This window comes from Sapajus apella, unplaced genomic scaffold, assembly GCF_009761245.1.
Source record: "Sapajus apella isolate SASKATOON/1434 unplaced genomic scaffold, GSC_monkey_1.0 scaffold16, whole genome shotgun sequence".
NCBI classification, from domain to species: Eukaryota; Metazoa; Chordata; class Mammalia; order Primates; family Cebidae; genus Sapajus; species Sapajus apella.
Window position 1 is genome coordinate 16,798,669 of NW_022436956.1, and position 20,907 is coordinate 16,819,575.

The following is a 20,907-nucleotide window of genomic DNA, read 5'->3' on the forward strand; positions in this document are numbered from 1 at the left end:
AGTAGCTGGGATTACAGGCACGTGCCACCATGCCCAGCTAATTTTTTGTATTTTTAGTAGAGACGGGGTTTCACCATGTTGACCAGGATGGTCTTGATCTCTTGACCTCGTGATCCACCCGCCTCGGCCTCCCAAAGTGCTGGGATTACAGGCTTGAGCCACCGCGCCCGGCATTTTTTTCACTTTTTTTGGGGCAGAGATAGGGCCTTGCTATATTGTCCAGGCTGGTCCTGAACTCCTGGCCTCAAGTGATCTTCCTACCTTGGCCTACCAAAGAGCTGGGATTACAGGTAGGAAGTGACTGCGCATGGCCACAGGTTCCAATTCTTATAGTTTTTAGATTTTATCTTCACACAATTCAATAACCCAGGTTTGGTACTTTTATCCTACATATAAGAAGTGTTAGCTTCCTGACTGTGATATAGTTCAAGAGATACTTTGGCTGAATAGGGGACAATTCCAGGAATACAGATGAAAAAAGTACAGACTCAGCAAAGCAAGCCATCATATTTTAGTATACTATCTAAACACGAAAGGGGAAAAAAAAATCCCAATAAATATCCTTACTTTTTTGCTAGGTTTAAGACGCTTAGGAAACTAAGACATAAAATGGGCTAATTATTTCTACCCTGGTGACAAAATTAGAAAAATAAGTATCTTCCTCAGCAGTCAAAAATAGGATTTAAACCTCCAACAACCAGAGCATCAGAGCCAGGATGACCCCTGGGTCCCATTCCTAAGACGTGGTTACTTTATTTTCCCCTTGACATACGAAGACTTAATTTTTAAATAGTCAGTGTCCAGTTGAAGGCAGAACACTAATCAGATTTCAAGGCCCACAACTTGGGGACTAGACTACCTTGTGTTGAGGGAACTCTGCCACCTGTGCACAACCCACGGCTAAAGTAAAGTCAATGACACTACTGCCCTGATTACTCCTTAGGATGTGGTCAAAACAGCATCAAATGTTTCTTCTCTTCTTTTCCCCAAGACAGTGTCCTGAAACTGTTAAATTGAGTCAGCTGGGCACGGTGGCTCATGGCTATAATCCCAGCAGTTTGGGAGGCCACGGTGGGTGGATCACCTGAGGTCTGGAGTTTGAGACCAGCCTGGCCAACATGGTGAAACCCTGTCTCTACTAAAAATGAAAAAAAAAATTAGCTGGGTGTGGTGGCATGCGCCTGTAGTCCCAGCTACTCAGGAGGTGGAGGAAGGAGAATTGCTTGAACCCAGGAGGTAGAGGTTGCAGTGAGCCGAGATTGCACCACTTGCACTCCAGCCTGGGGGACAGAGTGAGACTCCATCTCAAAACAAACAAACAAAAAGCTTTTTTTTCTCGTTATGTTGGATTCAGCCTCATTGGAAACACATATATTAATCAAAACAATCAGAAAAATCCCAAGGGAAGACATTTTCTGTTATGCACATCCGTTTTCATTTAGCCCATGGTTACCTTAACTGTGAGTTGTTTGAAGCTACCAGTCTGAGCACTATTGACTATTTCTTTCAGGCTCTGAATAGCTCTAGGGATCTCAGCAGGGGTGGGAGGAATCAGCTCAACCTTGGCGTAGTACCAAAATGTGGCCAACTGAGGCTTCGAATAAGTCACAGCAGCTGGAAAACAAGACAAAACAAAAAAACCAGGATGAACTCACTAGAGACCAAAAGAAGCAGATGTGTGGGCTGGACAGAAATATTTATTCATGCATCACCTTCATTCACTGCTTGTACCAAATGTGTACCCGGTGTGAAAAGTCAAAGCTGCTCCCTGGTAACAAGAGGCTTTTAAAGAAGCAGAACACCTGTGCCACAGGGACGTTCAATCAGGCAGGATGCTACAAGCACATTCAATTATGCCAGTTCTTCACTAGTGGCCAGCTAGAACTGCATTTCATTTATGAATGACAAATCTAGCTAACTGTAAAGATGCTAGAAGCTGCATTTAAAAACAAGAGAACAGTCAGTTTATTCATATTTTCTTGTAGAAAGACCAGCAAATTTGAAGAAAGAGGTGAAGAAAGGGATGAAGGATTTAGAATGGCACTCTTAAGAACAAGATTAAAACTTATCATAACATTATCTATAAATCCAGATGCAATTATAAAAACTGGTACCCATTTTGGTATCCTTATCAATATGTGCTGGATTAAATTCTTTCTCTAACAAAAGCACAGCTGCTCCTCTTCCAAAGACACCACAAATAATAAAAGTAAAACCTACATGTATTGTTAAGAACAGCCAAAACTAGAATCTATTACTAAGCTGGAATTCCTCAAGGTATTTACTATTTCAAGAGAAGAGATCATTAGCAACCAGGGTAGCTGTGTGGATTGTGGTAGTGATTTCAGAAAGAGAAAGACATTTTTTATTTTAAAAAAATTACAAGAGAGGCTAGGTGCAGTGGTCATGCCCATAAACCCGGAATTTTGGGAGGCCGAGGAGAGAAGATCACTTGTGGCCAGGAATTTGAGACCAGCCTGGCCAACATGGTGAAACCCTGTCTTTACTAAAACTACAAAAATTAGCTGGGCATGGTGGTGTGTGCCTGTAGTCCCGGCTACTTGGGAGGCTGAGGCACAAGATCGCTTGAACCCGGGAGCCAGAGGTTGCAGTGAGCCAAGATCTCACCATTACACTCCAGCCTGGCGGACAGAATGAGACTGTTTCAAAAATTATAAGAGAAATGTAATAAAAATAGCATGAACATCCATAAAGTGTCTGTTGTTCAAAGACTGAATTACTCAAGCCTCTTGGTGTTTTCCTTGTATTAACTGCCTCTATTTAAGTATTTCTGAATTACTATCTCCCTTGTCTCCCTCATCTTCTGTGTTTGGGGGTATGGGCATACCTTGAAGCAGACACAAATCTCCAAGAGGTAGTTCCAAATAGAACTGCCAATGCCTGTAAGATGGGGCAAGCAAAAAAAGTACAGTCTTGTGGACCAGTCAACCAACTGTCTTTAATATTATCTCCAACACTGAGGCAGGAGAATTGCTTGAACTTGGGAGGAGGAGACTGCAGTCAGACGAGGTCGCGCCACTGCATTCCAGCCTGGCGCCTGGTGACAGAACGAGACTGTCTCAAAAACAAACAAACAAACAAACAAAACTCCAACACACAGGTATTTCACCCTATAAAAACATGAATCAGTATATTGTACATAAACACTATTTTAGGTGCTAAATTTGTTTCTTAGGGGATACAGGTTCAAGAGTTTGAAACTGCTTTACATGTATACAAGAGATAAAACATAATGAATGGTAGATGGAGGGAGCTAGGTTTCTCCGTGGAGGTGAAGCAAGAATAAACCCAATGGTACTGGGTTAGAGTTGGACTCATGTTTAGCTTAATACGTACACTGATTAATAGACACAGAAACAATTTTATATACACATATTCATGTATCTGCATGGGTTAGTACACATGTATACACATATACCCATCTATATGGATACATATCTACATCCCTGTCAATTGAGAGGACCTAGAAGTGTGATATTCTAGTAGCAAGGAACATACACAGCACCCAGACCTTAGTTTCTCAATTCTATTGTCCAATAAAACATACTAAGGATCCTTGGAGAAATGGCTGATTCTAAAGCAGGGACAGGGTAAATGCAATATAAATCTGAAGCATCTTGTAGCACTAGAAAGTGAAAGGGCATGTCAAAGGGACAGACAGGTGCTAACCCGAAAGAGCTTTCGAATAGCTGAGGCTGAAATAATTTGAGCAATAATATGATATTTGATATACAAAGTACGAAATAAATGTGCAAGTCCATACAATAAGTGATTAGATAAATAAAAGCAGAAGAGACAAATCTTTCTCACAGAAGAATTCTATTTAATTTATGTAGATATAAGAGATGGAATCCCCCACTGTAATCACACCCTGCCTTTATGGGATAGGCTTAGTTATTTGTTTCTAAAGAACAGAACACTGAGAGAAAAAACAGTAATTTTACAGAGGAGGAACCTATAACCAAGTGATGAAATCTTTTATCACCAGTGATGTCATATGAACATCATATACCTCCTGACATGTGATTAGGGTACCTCATCCCTTTGGCATTTCCTCAAAATCCATAGTTCCAGACTAAGCATGAGAAAAACATCAGACCAATCCAGATTGAGGAAATTATTCAAGATACCTAGACAGATACTTAGACAAGACAGATACCTAGACACCTTAAGACTGTCAAGGTCAGGAAAGATGAGGGAAGAGTGGGAAACTGTCCCAGACCAGAGAAGGCTGGGAAGACACAGAAGCTAAATGCAATGTGGTACACTGGATTGGACCCCGGAACTGAAAGAGATTAATGGAAAAACTGTTGAAATACAAATAAAGTCTACAGTTTAGTTAAGGGGGAAAAAAAATATCACACTCTATGATCTTCCTAGGCAAGCCTGATGATAAAATTACTTATTTCCATAAGCCTCTTTGGCCCCTTAGAAGAATTAACACATGTAGTCAGTAATTTTTATTAACTATTTAACACTCACATTTAATACACTAGCCTATGTATGTTATGAAGCAAAATGTAGTTCCACATTAACATTCTGGCCCAGCTGAGTCCTCCTTTCTAAGTACTTTTGGAAGAATAACAAGTTATTTTTCAATTGTTCACAATAATGGAGGGAAGGGTTTATATATTTCATAAAATTACTTACTTTTCCTTTTAGATTTTGTCATTAGTTTGCAATTCCTTAATATGTGCCACCTAAAAAATGTGAAAGCCACACCAGAAAAAAAAAATCCACTTGAAATATGCCTTAAATCATCCACAAAGTCCAGAGTGAAGCCTCCAATCTTTTTTTTCTGTTTTGTTTGTTTGTTTGTTTGTTTTTTTGTTTTTCTTTGAGACGGAGTCTCACTCTGTTGCCAGGTGGAGTACAGTGGTGCGATTTCGGCTCATGGCAACCAACCTCTCCCTCCTGGGTTCAAACGATTCTCCTGACAGCCTCCTGACTAGCTGGGATTACAGGTGCCTGCCACCACACCCAGCTAATTTTTGTTTTAGTAGAGACGAAGTTTCACCATGTTGGCCAGGCTGGTCTGGAACTCCTGACCTCAGGTGATCCACCCACCTTGGCCTTCCAAAGTGCTGGGATTACAGTCCTGCACCACCACACCTGGCGAATTTTTGTATTTTTAGTAGAGATGGGGTTTTACCATGTTTGCCAGGCTGGTCTTGACTTGAAGTGATCTGCCTGCCTTGGCCTCCCAAAGTGCTGGGATTACAGACATGAGCCACCATGCAGAGCCATCTCTTTTGATTTATATAAAATCGAAGAGCTCTATGACAGATATCGTGATAATCTTAGTAAAGATTTTCTTGCAAGTTTAAGAAATTGTTTAGGAAAATGTGTAAAATGTTTCACTGGTAGGCTGTGAGGTTCTGCAGGAGAGGCTTCAATAACTCAGAGTTTGGCTGGTGATGGAGGGAAGAGAGGAGAGAATGAATAAAATACCCGGATTGCCCTGTGGCTCACGCCTGTAACTCCAGCACTTCGGGAGGCCGAGGCGGGAGGATCTCTTGAGCCCAGGAGTTAGAGACTAGTCTGGGCAACATCACGAAATCCTGTCTCTACAAAACATACAAAAATTAGCCAGGCATGGTGGTGTGCGCCTGTGATCCCAGCTACTCAGGAGGCTGAGGTGGAAGGATCGCTTGAGCCCGGGAGTCGGGGGCTGCAGTGAGCCACTGCAGAGTGAGTCCCTGTCTTCTGGGGTCGGGGGGCAGGAAAGGAAGAAAATAAAATACCCAAATCAAACTCAAACACAGCAAAATAGGCTCAAAAATATTACATTTTTTTTTAAAAAAATTCTGTTTTCTACGAACATTTTATAAATCTGAGCGAAAGTTAAGAGATCTGACCTTCAGTGTGCTTATAGCACACCTAGGAAAAACTTACGTCAATTTAGCTTATCTCACTTCAGGAATAAAATGAAAAGCTTACCACTGAGAAGACAATTGAAATATTAACTGGCCGAATAAACTAGTACTCAGGGGCTGGGATTATTCAGGGTTATTGTGAAATACAGCGGTCTACCAGTGAGGCTCTTCAAGCTGAAAAAATTCCACGAATGCTAAGATGTAAAAACAAAGATTACTGTTTATACGGAACCCGTTCTATGATTCTCGGGGCACGGATACTCATCCATGAAGTCCATTTCCACCTAAAGCTTCCCTCAGATTAAAGCGGAAGTATCTCAGAATCCGTCAAAGGAACGTTCAAAAAGCTCACCCATCCTTAAACATTTCTGTAGACTTCCAAATATTTCACTGAGAACCGGACCATGTGATGAGGCCGAATTGATGCACATTCACACGCTTCTGCCCTTCCTTTTCTTGGCTCTCCTAACAGAGCCAACCCGCCCAGATCCCTGCTCTTAGCGATCTCAGGGGGCGTAATGGCTGCAGCTGCCGGGCATCCTTCACGCTACCTCTCTTCCCCGTCATGGCTAGAATTCAGGAACTTCTAGGCTGTGTAGAGAACCCAATCTGCAGGCCAAGCGAGCGGAAGGCTGAAGGAGAGTCGCCAACCTGCCTCCAGCTCCCTCCACCTGCAGCCCATCCCGCCCCGGCTCCCGCAAGGCCCCTCGAGTCTTTGCCGCCTGCTTCTACCTCTCAGGCCATCGCAGGCCTCCTCGCCGTCCGTGTGCCCCCCCCGCCAGTCTCATATCGGGCTCACCGTTCACCAGCGCCGGGGTCTTCTCCACAAGGTTACGGATAAATTGGGCCATGGTTCTGGGATGGAAAGTCCGTCGCCCCGAACGGCCAGCTGAATGTCACCCCCCCGGAAGGACCCACTGCAGGACCCCGTCCCACTTCCAAGGTCAGGCCGCCTCTTTCCGCGCCGGTCCAAGATATTTAAATGTCCAAAGATCTTTGCAGGATCTAGTCTGTCAATTTATTTTTTTCAACATGGAGGAGAAAGTGGATATGAAAAGGTGATATTAGAGAGCATGTGAAGAACAGTGGGATGCTGCAGAGAAGCAGGCATTTTGTGGGGCAGCCACTCGTAGAGACCCGGAACACCGGCAAGGAGGGGAAATGCGCATGCGCCCTGAAGCTGCAGTGCTTTTCTTGCAGCCGACCTGCGCTATTTCGCGCAGGGTTCCTTTGCTGTGATCCTGCTGCCCTAGTATGAAGTCAGTATTGGTGAAGAGTTCGCTGAGAGATTCTTTTAGTCCAACACGATCGTTGTACAGAGGTAGAGAGGGTCCAAGGCCAAATCTGTAAAGTTAGGGGCCTAGCAAGCACCACACAACCTGTAACCGGCTCAATCCATAGCCCATTTTATTTTTATTTTTTGAGGTAGTCTCGCTCTGTCGCCCAGGCTGAAGTGCAGTGGTACGATTTCTGCTCACTGCAACCTCCGGCCCCCGGGTTCCAGCGATAGTCGTGCATTGTCTCCCGAGTAGATTGGACTACAGGCACCAGCCACCACGCCCGGCAAGTTATTGTATTTTTAGTAGAGACGGGGTTTCACCATGTTGGTCAGGCTGGTCTCGAACGCCTGGCCTCAAATGATCCGCTCGCCTAGGTGCTGGGATTACAGGGTGAGCCACCGCGCCTGGCCCCATAATCCCCAACCTTTTTTTTTTTTTTTTTTTTGAGTTGGAGTCTTGCTCCCATCGCGCAGGCTGGAGTGCAGTGGCGCGATCTCGGCTCACTACAACCTCTACCTCCCGGGTTCAAGCGCTTCTCCTGCCTCGGCTTCCCGAGTAGCTGGGATTACAGGCGCGCTACCATGCCCAGCTAATTTTTGTAATTTTAGTAGAGATGGGGTTTTGCCATGTTGGCCAGGCTGGCCTTGAACTCCTGACCTCAGGTGATTCTCCAGCTTTGGCCTCCCAAAGTCCTAGGATTACAGGCGTGAGCCACTGCGCCCGGCCGATAGCCCTTTTTTTTTTTTATTTTTTGTTATTCTACTTTTGAGACGGAGTTTCACTCTTGTTGCCCAGGCTGGGGTGCAATGGCGCGATCTCGGCTCACCGCAACCTCTGCCTCCTGGGTTCAGGCAATTCTCCTGCCTCAGCCTCCTGAGTAGCTGGGATTACAGGCATGCGCCACCATGCCCAGCTGATTTTTTGTATTTTTAGTAGAGACGGGGTTTCACTATGTTGACCAGGATGGTCTCGATCTCTTTACCTCGTGATCCACCCACCTCGGCCTCCCAAAGTGCTGGGATTACAGGCGTGAGCCACCGCGCCCGGCCGCCGATAGCCCTTTTTAAAGCTGATTTTTTGTAATCCCACTCTCCCCAAAATCCTCTATCAGGATTGGAATCCATTTCCCCTAACTCCCTAATTAGCTACAAGGAGCTGTGTAGATGTCAGGAACAAAATCACACGTACTGAACGCCAACACTATGCCAGGCATTTTGTAATTTAAAGAAAGCCTGTGTCTTAAGGCATTGTTCCCGTTGAGACTGAGCTTGAAAAATGACCACACAATTTGGAAGTGGCAGAGTTGAGATCTGAAGAAGTTGGAATGTAAACTCAGAGATGGGCATTCTATGAGATCAGGCATGGTGCTGATTTGAGCATACTTCCTAGAGAAGATCCTTGAGCCGACGTGTGAGAGAACAGCTGTATACTACAGAGCTGAAACTTCATAGTTTAATATGAGAAGGAAAAGATGTTATGTAGGGAAGTGGCATTTGATGAGAGGAACAGAACTGTAAGTATCCTGGAGAAGTCTGAGCAGAAGTAAATCTCTGATTTATGGAATGGTTAGAGAGGTGAAAAGAAAAATTAGAAGTGATATCAGGAACTAAGAACTTTTCAATGAAAGAGTTATTCTCCTGCCCTAGTATACTGCAGAGAAGTCAAATTAAGGATGGGAAAGTTAATTTAGCAATATGGAAATCTTTAACATTAATGCAGCTTCAAAAAATTAGGATAGAAGCCAGGGTGAATTGTGAAGAAATATGACTGTAAAGGATTACAAGCCAGAAAACCAAAGGGGGATGTGCAACTCGGGAGAAATTGAAGACAGAGAGAGTCAATGATTTATTTATTTAGAGATGGGGGTCTTGCCATATTGTCCAGGCTGGTCTTAAACTCCTGGCCTCAAGAGATCATCCCACTTCAGCCTCTCGCTTAGCTCTGGGATTACAGGCACAGGCCACCCTGCCTGATGAGAAGGGATATTGACAAGAGCCCTAATGAGGCAGGAAAGGAGAAATAGCCAGGGATCTATGGGGTCTTTTCCACAGATGGGATGATGGGAGAGAAGTTTGAAAGTCTTCAAAGTCTCTGAGGTTTTTATCTTCCCAGCAAAATAGAAGACAAAGTCATCCGAGTGCAAGCGGTAAACGGGAGGGGAGGATGGGAAGGAATTTGAGGAAGGAGGCCAAAGTTTGGAATAGCCGAAGGATACACAGAAGGATTGTTGGGCAACAATAGAGACAAGTCTGTGGTTGCACCATTCTAAAAATTTTGTTTATCCTCCATCAATGGTCTGCAGTTTGATTCTGCAGCAGAGGGGAATGGCTGAGTTAATCTAGGCTGAGATCTTGCATGGCAGGGGTACAGAAACGAGCAAGAAAAGGGAAGATAACAGCAAATGATTCCAGAGACCTGGGGTTCAGGCCAGACAAAGGAAAAACAGTGAAGCCAAAAGAGAGCTGGTTAGGAAAACCATGCCATGACATTCATCTCCTGAGGGTAACCCCAGGGTCCCCTCCAGAGGCCTGGTAAGGCAGGCTGGGTCAGCCAGGTCACACATATTTGATATTACCTATCTAAAAAAAAAGAGTGAAAAGTCAGAATCCTCTAAGTTTTCAGGGGGATTTCTGAAACTGGCACTAACTTTTCATATTGTAATAAAGTGATAACAAAGGTTGTAAGTCAGGTGTTCATTTATTAAATACAAGTTTTGAACAAACACTGCCAGGCAAGTTTGACAAGTAGTAACCTTCCTGGAATGTTTCAAAATACAGTTGTGTTGATCAAGTTTTATTTCAATCAACCTTTTTGTTCTTCATTTTCTGTTTCTAGGTTCATTTCCTGTTGAGCAATTAGAGCATGTGCATTATTTCCTCACATGACATCAACAGTGCAGCATCAGCCTCTGGCTTGTAAAGGCACCCAGTAGACTTATGCTCTGTGCAGTGGCTGCTTAGCAACCAGCATCAAATAAAGTAATGAAGCTTTTGTAGAGTGTGATACCAAATAGCAACTGGCATCTTCACCTGCACCATTAAAAAACCTTTAAAGTTTCCTTTAGTTTTCACATATCCATTGAAAACTATATTAAAAAACAAAACCCACACTGCTTGATAAAACATAAACAATTTGCCAAGTTTAGTATTAGCCTCTTGGTAAGTTATGAGCAATACCAGAGCTGAGTAAAGAGTCTTCATTTTCTGTCATACTCCAGGAAAGCCAACACATGAAACTAGGTATGTTAGAAACTCAGCTCTACCAGATTTAGAGCTGCTTCTAAGTTCCAGACGAAACACCTTTTTAAGCTTCCACGGGTATATACGCATGGTGTTGAACCAAGATGATAACTTTTTAAAGTCTAATTTTTTTGGATGTCCTTAAATTACTTCACAGAATGAAAAAAGGCACAGAGGACACTTGGTTTCCTTACCGTAGTGGCCTTAAGCTACACACTTGCCTGTGCAAAGAGTTTACAGATATTCAGCAGCATTAATGGTGCCATAGCCATTCATAAAAACTTTCAGGAAAAGAGCTTAAGAAAAGAAGACAAGCTTGCCAGAAAAGGCTTACAATCTGAAGGTTAAATACAGAAGAATACAGAGACTGGAGGCAGCATGGAGGTTGTTAACTAGGAAGCTGCTGGGAATAGCTGCCTTCTGAGTTTTTGTGCCCATTTTCCTCCTGTTTTCTCCTGAAAAACTCTGGTCTTCTCCCCTCTTGTTTTTAAAATGAAAACATTCTACTCGATTGAACATCCTACTAGATTGGGTTTGGAGGATAAATGCAAATAGGCAGAAGCTTATTTTATACATAGTTCATTCTCTGAGAGGGAAAGAAGGATAATAAATATTGAATGAAGCTAATTTTAGAAAACAAATCCTGTCAACCCATGCCTTAAAGGCCCGGGGAGCACACCGAATGAATCTTACATTCTGGCATTTGCAAAAGTGTCCTCAACTTCTTTTTCATTTATAAGCACAGCAATAGGCAACATCTATTTTATATCTGGGGTGGGAAGCCCTCTTAAATTTGAGGCTTTCCAGCTGATACCATCAAAAACACATCAAGGACTGCTTATAGCCACTTGTGTTGAAATATAAAACTACTGTTTTATTTGAAAGAGACCATAGTTAATAACATGTTCCAAATGAAGCAGTGACACCCGTTTCTTGATCCTATCACTTTTCTTGTCACTTATGATATCTCTGGGTTTAGAAAGATAGTGATATAAAGACAATCCATAGGGGAATGTCCCTAGTTAGCATATTAAGCTGCACAATTGAGTAGTGAGCTCAAGCTCAATTACAGTGGTGTCCATCCACTTACTAACTACACAGGGCTAAGTGTATATTTAAAATGGCTTATGGACAAGGTTGTGCTCAAATTCCTACTTTGTTAATTGAAGACCTAAGGCTGTGTTAGAAGCAGCCCTTACAAGTCAGGTCACAAGCCCAAATATTAACTATATACATTTTATAATCTCAGAATTTTGTCAAGAATGAGTATGTTAGTAAACATGGCCACATACTACATACATCTCACTATGGAACAGAAAATATAAAGTGGTAGTCAGTTTACCCTAAATCAACATAAAAAAGCACATGGTGTGTGTGTGTATGTATACATCTCACACTATACACTATTGATATTAGTGTCTTAAAATGACATTTTTCATGGATATGATACTCGCCTAAATCTACTTAGGCCTAGTCCTTGTAGAAACACATTTTCATAAGAGAATAAGGGCCCAACAGTCTCCTCACCCCAGAAATTTTTTGACTAAAGTGTCAAAACTACATCTCCCTTACCAATCCTCATTAAAAAGACTCTATAACAAAATTAAGAGCTACCAACAGAAGTTGCATAAGATTCCTTTAAATTCTTTAAAAAAAATTCTCATCTATCATCTTATTCAAAAGTCTACACAAACTTCAAGGTATCTGCTTTTATGTGAAGTTATTCTGTAACACAGAAAAGGGCTTAAGTATAGATCATGAGGACTAGTAAATACACAGTATAACACAAGATTTTCTGATAATATCAGCTGTCACTGAAATATGTGACATTATATATTTATAAAGGCAGCACTCACCAAAAATGTTTGAACAGTAATTGGAAGAGAAATAGGGTGGTAGGAAGTTTTAGTAGTTGAAATAATATAATTTCATTTAAGAAAAGGAAGAAGAAAAGAATATGAGGAGACAACAGAGGGTGAAAATTAGTGACGATTTCTAAACTTGGTGATGCTATAATTTCCTGCAAGCCAGGGGAGCACTGTCAAGTTCTTAGGAATCTTAACTATCATAATTTCAGCAAGAGCAGTTCTCTAATTTAGAAAAAAAAAAAAAAGAAAAGGAACAGAACCAGAAAGAGAGAAACCACAAACAATTGTTTATCTGCACTCTGGGGTTGGTTTTGGTTTGGTTAGTTCACAGTATCTATTCAAGTTGCTCCTTTTGTTGTTTCCTCTCTGCAAGCCACCGTTGGATTTTTTCTTTTAGTTCTGTGTTTGGCCGGATCTGGTCCATGGTGAGGGGACTACGGTTAAAAGGATCTGTTTGGTCACTGGGATGAAGAGAGAAAGAGAAATCGGGTTATTTCCATAAGTTCTAACATTCTAAGCCAAAAATAGAACACCTGGGCATTTCATCTTAAGAATGAAGCCAGAGTTTATTATAACTTTGAGTCAGATGCTGAGTTGGGGTTAGAAAGAGTAAGAAAAAGATGATTCAGGAGCCTTCCTTCCTTTCTTGTTTCTCCTTCCTTCCTTCCTCCCTCCCTCTTTGCTTCCTTCCTTTTTTTTTTTTTTTTTTTTTTTTTGACAGAGTCTTGCCCTGTCATCCAGGCTGGAGTGCAGTAGTACCCAGGATTGAGTATAGTGGCATGACATCAGTTCAATGCAACCTCTGCCTCCCGGGTTAAAGCCATTCTACCACCTCAGCCTCCTGAGTAGTTGGGATTACAGGTTTGTACCACAACACTCAGCTAACATTTGTACTTTCAGTAGAAACAGGATTTCACCATGTTGGCCAGGCTGCTCTCAAACTCCTGGCCTCAAGTGATCCACCAGCCTTGGCCTCCCAAAGTGCTGGGATTACAGGTGTGAGCCACCCACCCAGCCTCCATTTTTTTTTTTTTTAAATTTTTAACTTTTTTTTTTTTTTTTTTAAAGACAGGGTTTCAACATGTTGGTCAGGCTGGTCTTGAACTCCTTACCTCAGGTGATCTGCCTGCCTTGGCCTCCAAAGTGCTTGGATTACAAGTGTTAGCCACCATGCCCGGCCAGCCTCTACTTCTTAATAAACCTTATCTCAATACTGCTGTTCAGATAATACTTAATTACAAGAGCTTAAAAAATGCTATGCTTCTGTCACCTTTAGATTTCTCTAAGGCAGAAACACTGTACACTTATGTCAGTGTAAATAACTATTTGTAATTAAAGTGACAGATTCTTAGAGCAATGTAAGAATTTTAAGGAAGAAAGCCTTGTAGACTAACATTTGATTTGGTTAGTTGATTGCTATGCATGTAAATGCAGATCATGGTTTTCTGACACGTAAGTAGGTTTATGACAGGTGTCAGTTTTTTGGCTTCCCTAGACCACATTAGAAAAATTGTTTTGGCCCATACATAAAATATATCAAGACTAACAATAGCTAATAAGCTAAAAAAACAAAAATTGCAAAAAAAAAAAAAACCAAAAAAAAACCCATGTTTTAAGAAACTATGAATTTGTGTTGGGCCACGTTTTGAGCCATCCTGGCCCACACATGCAGCTAGGACAAGCGTGGTTTATGACATACTTTAAGGGCTAATACATCTTCTCTCTATATTGAGGCCACTATAAAATATAAATTTTCATTGACACTTTGCAAAAGACATATCACCTAGCATAGCATAATCCATATAGTGAATGCTTAATACCAAATAGCATGAGGTAGAATTTTTTTTTTCTTCTGAGACAGAATCTCGATCTGTTGCCCAGGCTGGAGTGCAGTGGTGCAATCTTGGCTCAGTTATGATTGCAGTAGTGCAGTCATAACTCAGTGCAGCCTTGAATTCCTGTGCCCAAGCGATCTGCCTCAGCCTCTTGAGTAGCCAGGACTACAGGCATATGCCACTACAGTTGGCTAATTAAGAATAATTATTTATTTTATTTTTTTTTTTGAGATGGAGTTTCGCTCTTGTTGTCCAGGCTGGAGTGCAATGGTATGATCTCAGTTCGCCACAACCTCTGCCTCCTGGGTTCAAGCGATTTCCTGCCTCAGCCTCCCAAGTAGCTGGGATTATAGGCATGAACCATCACACCCAGCTCATTTTGTGTTTTTAGTAGAGATGGGGTTTCTCCATATTGGTCAGGCTGGTCTTGAACTGCTAACCTCAGGTGATCTGCCCGCCTTGGCCTCCCAAAGTGCTGAGATTACAGGCATGAGCCACCATGCCTGGCAAAAATAATTTTTTTGTAGAGATAAAACAATTTTGTTTTTTTTTTGAGACAGAGTATAGGTCTATTGCCCAGGCTGGAGTGCAGTGGTATGATCTCGGCTCACTGCAACCTCCACCTCTCAGGTTGCAGTAATTCTCCTGCCTCAGCCTCTGGAGTAGCTGAGATTACAGGCATGTGCCACCATTCCTGGCTAATTTGTTTATTTTTAGTAGAGACAGGGTTTCACCATGTTGGCCAGGCTGGTCTCGAACTTCTGAAAATGGTCCACCCACCTCAGCCTCCCAAAGTGCTGGGATTACAGACGTGAGCCACCATGCCTGGCTTGCTATAACTTAATTTTAAATATGGAGAGGCCAAACAAGGTGGCTCTGCCTGTAATCCTAGCACTTTGGAAGGCTGAGGTGGGTGGACTGCTTGAGCCCAGGAGTTTGGGACTGGCCTGGGCAACACAGACAGACTCCTTCTCTACAAACAATACAAAAATAAGCCAGGCATGGTGGTGCATGGCCTGTGGTCCCAGCTACGTGGTGGGGCTGAGGTGGGAGGGTTGCTTGAGCCCAGGAAGGTGAGGCTACAGTGAGCTGAGATCATGCCACTACACTCCAGCCTGGTGACAGAGCAATACCCTGTCTCAAAAAAATAGATAAATAAGTATATAAATAGTGTCTCTCAGTACCCATTTCTACCTAATGCTGCACTAAAAAAAGTTAAGGGGCCGATTAAGTAGCTAATAAGCTACCATTTATTGCTTCATTCCTGTCTTTTCTTTCTTTCTTTTTTTTCTTTCTTTCTTTTTTTTTTTTTGAGACGGAGTTTCACTCTTGTTACCCAGGCTGGAGTGCAATGGCGCGATCTCGGCTCACCGCAATCTCCGACTCCTGGGTTCAGGCAATTCTCCTGCCTCAGCCTCCTGAGTAGCTGGGATTACAGGCATGCGCCACCACGCCCAGCTAATTATTTTTTTTGTATTTTTAATAGAGACGGGGTTTCACCGTGTTGACCAGGATGGTCTCGATCTCTTGACCTCGTGATCCACCCGCCTCAGCCTCCCAAAGTGCTGGTATTATAGGCGTGAGCCACCGCGCCTGGCCTTTCTTTCTTCTTTTAAAGACGGGGTTTCACCATGTTGGTCAGGCTGGTCTTGAACTCCTGACCTCAGGTGATCCGCCCGCCTTGGCCTCCAAAGTGCTTGGATTACAGGCGTGAGCCACTACGCCCAGCCCATTCCTGTCTTTTCTACAGTTATCAAGGGGCAGACTGTCCAAAGAATAGGCAGGCTGGGGAAAATTCATGTATACCATGGCTGATACAACAACAGCAACAGGATGTGAGTTAACCCACATGGTGAATATAATGTAAAACCTGAATTGAAAAAAAATAAAAAACAGGCTGGGTGTGGTGGCTCATGCCTGTAATCCCTGCACTTTGAGAGGCTGAGACGGGTGGATCACTTGAAGTCAGGAGTTCAAGACCAACCTGGCCAACATGGTGAAACCCTGTCTCTACTAAAAATACAAAAATTAGCTGGATGTGGTGGTGCATACCTGTAGTCCCATCTATTTGGGAGGCTGAGGCTGGAGAATCGCTTGATCCTGGGAGGCAGAGGTTGCAGTGAGCTGAGATCACGCCACTGCAGTCTAGCCTGGGTGACAGAGCGAGACTGTCTCAAAAAAAAAAAAAAAAAAAAAAAAAAAAAATGGCCAGTTGTGGTGGCTCACACCTGTAATCGCAGCACTTTGGGAGGCTGAGGTGGGTGGATCGATTGAACCCAGGAGTTCAAGAGCAGCCTGGGCAACATGGGGAAACCCTGTCCCTACAAAAAATACAACAATTAGTTGGGCGTGTTAGTGCATGCCTGTAGTACCAGTTACTTGGGAGGCTGAGGTAGGAGGATCACCTGAGCCCAGGCTGGAGTGCAGTGGTGCGATCTCGGCTCACTGCAACCTCTGCCTCCCAGGTTCAAGCAATTCTGCCTCAGCCTCCTGAGTAGCTGGGACTACAGGTGTGCACCACCATGCCCTGCTAATTTTTTGTATTTTAGTAGAGACGGAGTTTTACCATGTTGGCCAGGCTGGTCTCAAACACCTGACATCAAGTGATCTGCTCACCTCAGCCTCCCAAAGTGTTGGGATTACAGGCCGTGAGCCAGTGCACCCAGTCAGAAATTATTTTCTTAAGGCAGGAAGAGGTAAGGTTAGAGTTAGCATTTCTCAACAGAATGTTTTGTTTTGCAATGTTTATATCACTAGCAATTAATTGATACCAAAATGCCTTCCAACATATCAGTAAATCAATAATATGTGGTATCTACTGGGTGCAAAGTACTATATCAGGTGCCTGAGAGAAAAAGATAGCAAACTAATATATATCTGTGCTCTTGAGTCTGCTTTTTGGGACTGGCCTACCTGAGCAAATGTCTCGCAATGGTGGATCTATCCACAGTGACTCTGGAAGATGGCAGCACCACAGGGTCACACATCAGTGTGCTCATAATGGGATCCAGGAACTCATCACAGGCATCTGCATAGGTTTCCTCTTCCTGTTGTTGGAGGTCTGCAAGAGACTGAGTATACAACACATGCTAGTTAGAGTGAATTCACGGTGTAGCTGAATTCAGCATGCTCAATGACTACACCTTAATCCTGGTCATTAATAACCCTTACAGTGATAGTGACAAATGTGAGCTTCACTTTCTCAAAAACAAGTCAAGATAGATATTCTAGGAACAAATTTAGGATTGAGCCCCAACGTTGCACCTTCAAGTTGGCTCAGCTGCTGGTTGTCATACTGGAAATGGGTTTAAATGTTAGGAGGAAAAGAAATATGTGACAAACAACACCCATCTGGCAATAGTTCTGTTGTAAATGCCATAATTCAAAAGGGGACGGGGGAAGCGGAGGTGGGGGAGGGTATTATTTGCATAGTTAGAGTCACGCATGCAGCCTGTGTATGAAAAGCAGTTTCTGGTTTTTGATACTAACAGGTATAGGAATTTTAAGGTGGTTTCAACATTTGATTTCTTCATAACTTGAGTTCCTCAGGGATCCACCTGGCTAAGCTCTAAACAAAGATAAAGTCCAACTCAATAAAAAAGAAGCTCAATGAAGGGAAGACTGACAGCAACAAGGAAGGTTTTCTATTAGATTTTTGTGCCATGATTTTCCTTCTTCTTAACTGCTAATAGAGCTCTGTCATACTCTAACCAAAGGTATTTAGTTGAATACAATAGAGTATTTTAATCTTTAAAATGTATGCATATTCCAACAAAAGCCAACTACCAACAGAGACAATCAAATTAAAAATTAGTGAATGAAAACTATCTTGAGTTTTTTTCTAAAAAGTTATTCTGTATTAACACCCTACGTCTTCAAATCTATTGGTAACACTACATAAACACTTTTATAAAAACATCTTACATAAATGTGTACATTCTTCTCTTCTAGTTTTCCACCTGAGGTTTCTTAAAATTTTTTTTTTTTTTTTTTGAAAGTCTCGCTTTGTTGCCTAGGCTGGAGTGCAGTGGCACGATCTCGGCTCACTGCAACCTCCACCTTCCAGGTTCAAGCAATTCTCCTGCCTCAGCCCCCTAAGTAGAAGGGATTATAGGTGCACTTCACCATGCCCAGCTAATTTTTGTATTTTTAGTAGAGATGGGTTTTACCATGTTGGCCAGGCTGATCTCAAACTCCTGACCTCAAGTGATCCGCCCATCTTGGCTTCCCAAAGTGCTGGGATTACAAGCATGAGCCACCACACCCAGCCGATTTCTTAAATTTCTATTCTCTGATGTTGAAAAGAATAAAACTAAGAATATCGTAGTTCTAGGTGACTGACCAAAAAGAACCATCTGTTTAAATTTTCTCATGGCAATGCTCTTTTTCTCCCTGAAATAGGGTAAAAATCAGCACAGCTGAGGTGACAATCTGATTTTTTTGTGTGGATCCTTAGGAGATGCTATCTTGCCAAGGCTGGTGTGCAGTGGCTACACACAGGCATGCTCATAGCACACTGCAGCCTCAAACTCTTGGGATTAAGCGATCCTCCAGCCTTAGCCTCTTAAGTAGGTGGGACTATAGGCTTGAGCCCCCGTGCCTGGCTGACAATGTGGTTCTTAATGAACTTGTCGGCAAATAAATCCTCTTCTTCCTCACCTTGATTCTCTCTGCCAAGTTGCTGAAAGCCACAATCATATTCCCAGGCTTATTTATTTTTTTCAAGACTCGAACTGTCTGTGCAAAGAGAGTTGGGGAATAGGAACGTCCATCCTTGGGCACAGTGGCACAGAAATTCTCTTCATCCCTGGAAGGTCAGCATCAGAAAAATACTGATCACCAGAAGGTAGGTCAATGGAAGAGACAACAGACAGGCTGCAGAACAAGTATTCTCAGCACTCACAAGCCATGAACATTCTTTTGATATAGAAAGACTTCTTTACACACACACACACACACACACACACACACACACACTCACTTTTTGATATAGACTTTTTTTTGTTTTTGAGACGGGGTCTCGCCCTGTTGCCAGGCTGGAGTGCAGTGGCACGATCTAGGCTCACTGCCACCTCCGCTTTCTGGGTTCAAGTGATTTTCCTGCCTCAACCTCCCAAGTAGCTGGGACTACAGGCACGTGCCACCACGCCCGGCTAATTTTTGTATTTTTTAATACAGACGGGGTTTCACCATGTTGGCCAGGATGGTCCTGATCTCTTGACCTTGTAGATCACAATCCATCTGCCTCCGCCTCCCAAAGTGCTGGGATTACAGGCGAGAGCCACTGCGCCCAACCTGATATAGAAACTTTCTAGAAGTCTAGCAAGTATCATGTGACCTTAAAAGAATGCTACTTTTCCAAACAGTGGTACAACCAGTAATTTATCTTTGCACAGATCAAAGCAGAATACTGGAAATCGTAATGTCCCATGGGTCACACAAAATCTTATTTATTTTTTAGAGATGGAGTCTCGCTGTGTTGCCAGGCTGGTCTGAAACTCCTGGCCTTAAGCAATCCTCGCACTTCAGCCTCCCCAGTAGCTTGGACCACAGGCACACCACACCTTGCCCAGATAAAATCTCCTTATTTAAAACTACAGAAGATTCCTTCATCAACCAACTAGGAATGAACCATTTCTTTTCTATTTCCACATAATTATCAACTGGTCATTCTACTGTCAAAATCCTAAATCAAAACATTAGCATCCCCTCTGGCTTGACAAATTCCAACATCAGGTACCCAAGATTTAAGTAGATAGTGCAGATATCTGATACAAGCTGCTGGGGTTTGAAGTCAAATTCACTGAAGTCCTTGACTTTTAAGGCACCCATCTTGGGGCCAACCAGGTGTTGCAGAAAGTAGTTCAACATGGAGATGATGCGCTCAGCCAGGAAGGGATGCACAAAGAGTGACTTGATCTCTGGGAAAGAAAACAAAGTCTCTGAAAACTCAATCCATTAGCACTCTTTTCCTTATTATGTATAGTTTACTTGGAGGTCTCTGGGGACTACTATTATTTTATTTTTAAAATTGTGGAAGGGACTTCTTTTTAAAAAACTAAGTAATTCATTTTCACTGCAGAAAATACAGACAAGCAAAAACCAAAACCCAAAACCAGAAAAGACAAAAACTATCACCCACAGATAAACACTGTTATCATCTTGCTAATTTAACATTTTGTTCTAGCTTTTCTGTTCATATTTACACACACACATAGACATGTTTCCAACAAAAATGATCATATTTTACATATTCTGAAACTTACTGTTTTCAGTAACTATACTGCAAATACTTTACCATTTTAGTAAGTGTATTTTCCTGTGCTGTCCAACATAGCAGCCACTGGCCACATGTGACTATTAAAATTAAATAAAAAATTCACTCCTCAGTCACATTGCCACATGTGGCTAGTTAATATGGTACTGGACAGCCCAGATTTACAGGACACTTTCGCCATCACAGAAAGTTCTATAGAATAGGGTGATTCACATCATCTTTCTAAAAAAATGAGATGGGGTCTCACTCTATTGCCCAGGCTGGTCTCAAACTCCTGGACTCAAAGTGATCCTCCTGCCTCAGCTCCCAAAGTGTTAGGATTACAGGCATGAGCCACTGTGACCAGCTGTTTTGTATCTTTTTTTTTTTAAATTAAAAAAAATGTTTTTTTGAGACAGGGTCTTGCTGTTGCCCAGGCTGGAGTGCAGTGGCATGATCATGGCTCAAGGTAGTCTCAACCTCCTGGGCTCAAGGGATCCTTCTGCCTTGGCCTCCCAAAGTGCTGAGATTT

General features: G+C 42.6%; 2 protein-coding genes across 3 annotated transcripts in view; both read right to left on the reverse strand.

Moving 5' to 3' along the window:
• Positions 1-7,022, reverse strand: part of ATP5MG (ATP synthase membrane subunit g) — an 8,304-nt gene extending 1,282 nt beyond the window's left edge. Inside the window, exons 1-2 of the mRNA XM_032285338.1 lie at positions 6,697-7,022; positions 1,454-1,614 (exon numbers count right to left, since the gene is read on the reverse strand). Of these exons, the coding sequence (XP_032141229.1) occupies positions 1,454-1,614; positions 6,697-6,748 (213 nt within the window). The 5' untranslated portion in view covers positions 6,749-7,022. The remainder of the gene's footprint in view (positions 1-1,453; positions 1,615-6,696) is intronic.
• A 2,833-nt stretch (positions 7,023-9,855) lies between these two features.
• UBE4A (ubiquitination factor E4A) overlaps positions 9,856-20,907 on the reverse strand; it is a 44,917-nt gene continuing 33,865 nt past the window's right edge. For both annotated transcript variants that reach the window (XM_032285336.1, XM_032285337.1), the window contains exons 17-20: positions 19,860-20,040; positions 18,779-18,926; positions 17,033-17,190; positions 9,856-12,745 (exon numbers count right to left, since the gene is read on the reverse strand). In XM_032285336.1, the coding sequence (XP_032141227.1) occupies positions 12,619-12,745; positions 17,033-17,190; positions 18,779-18,926; positions 19,860-20,040 (614 nt within the window). In that variant the 3' untranslated portion in view covers positions 9,856-12,618. The remainder of the gene's footprint in view (positions 12,746-17,032; positions 17,191-18,778; positions 18,927-19,859; positions 20,041-20,907) is intronic.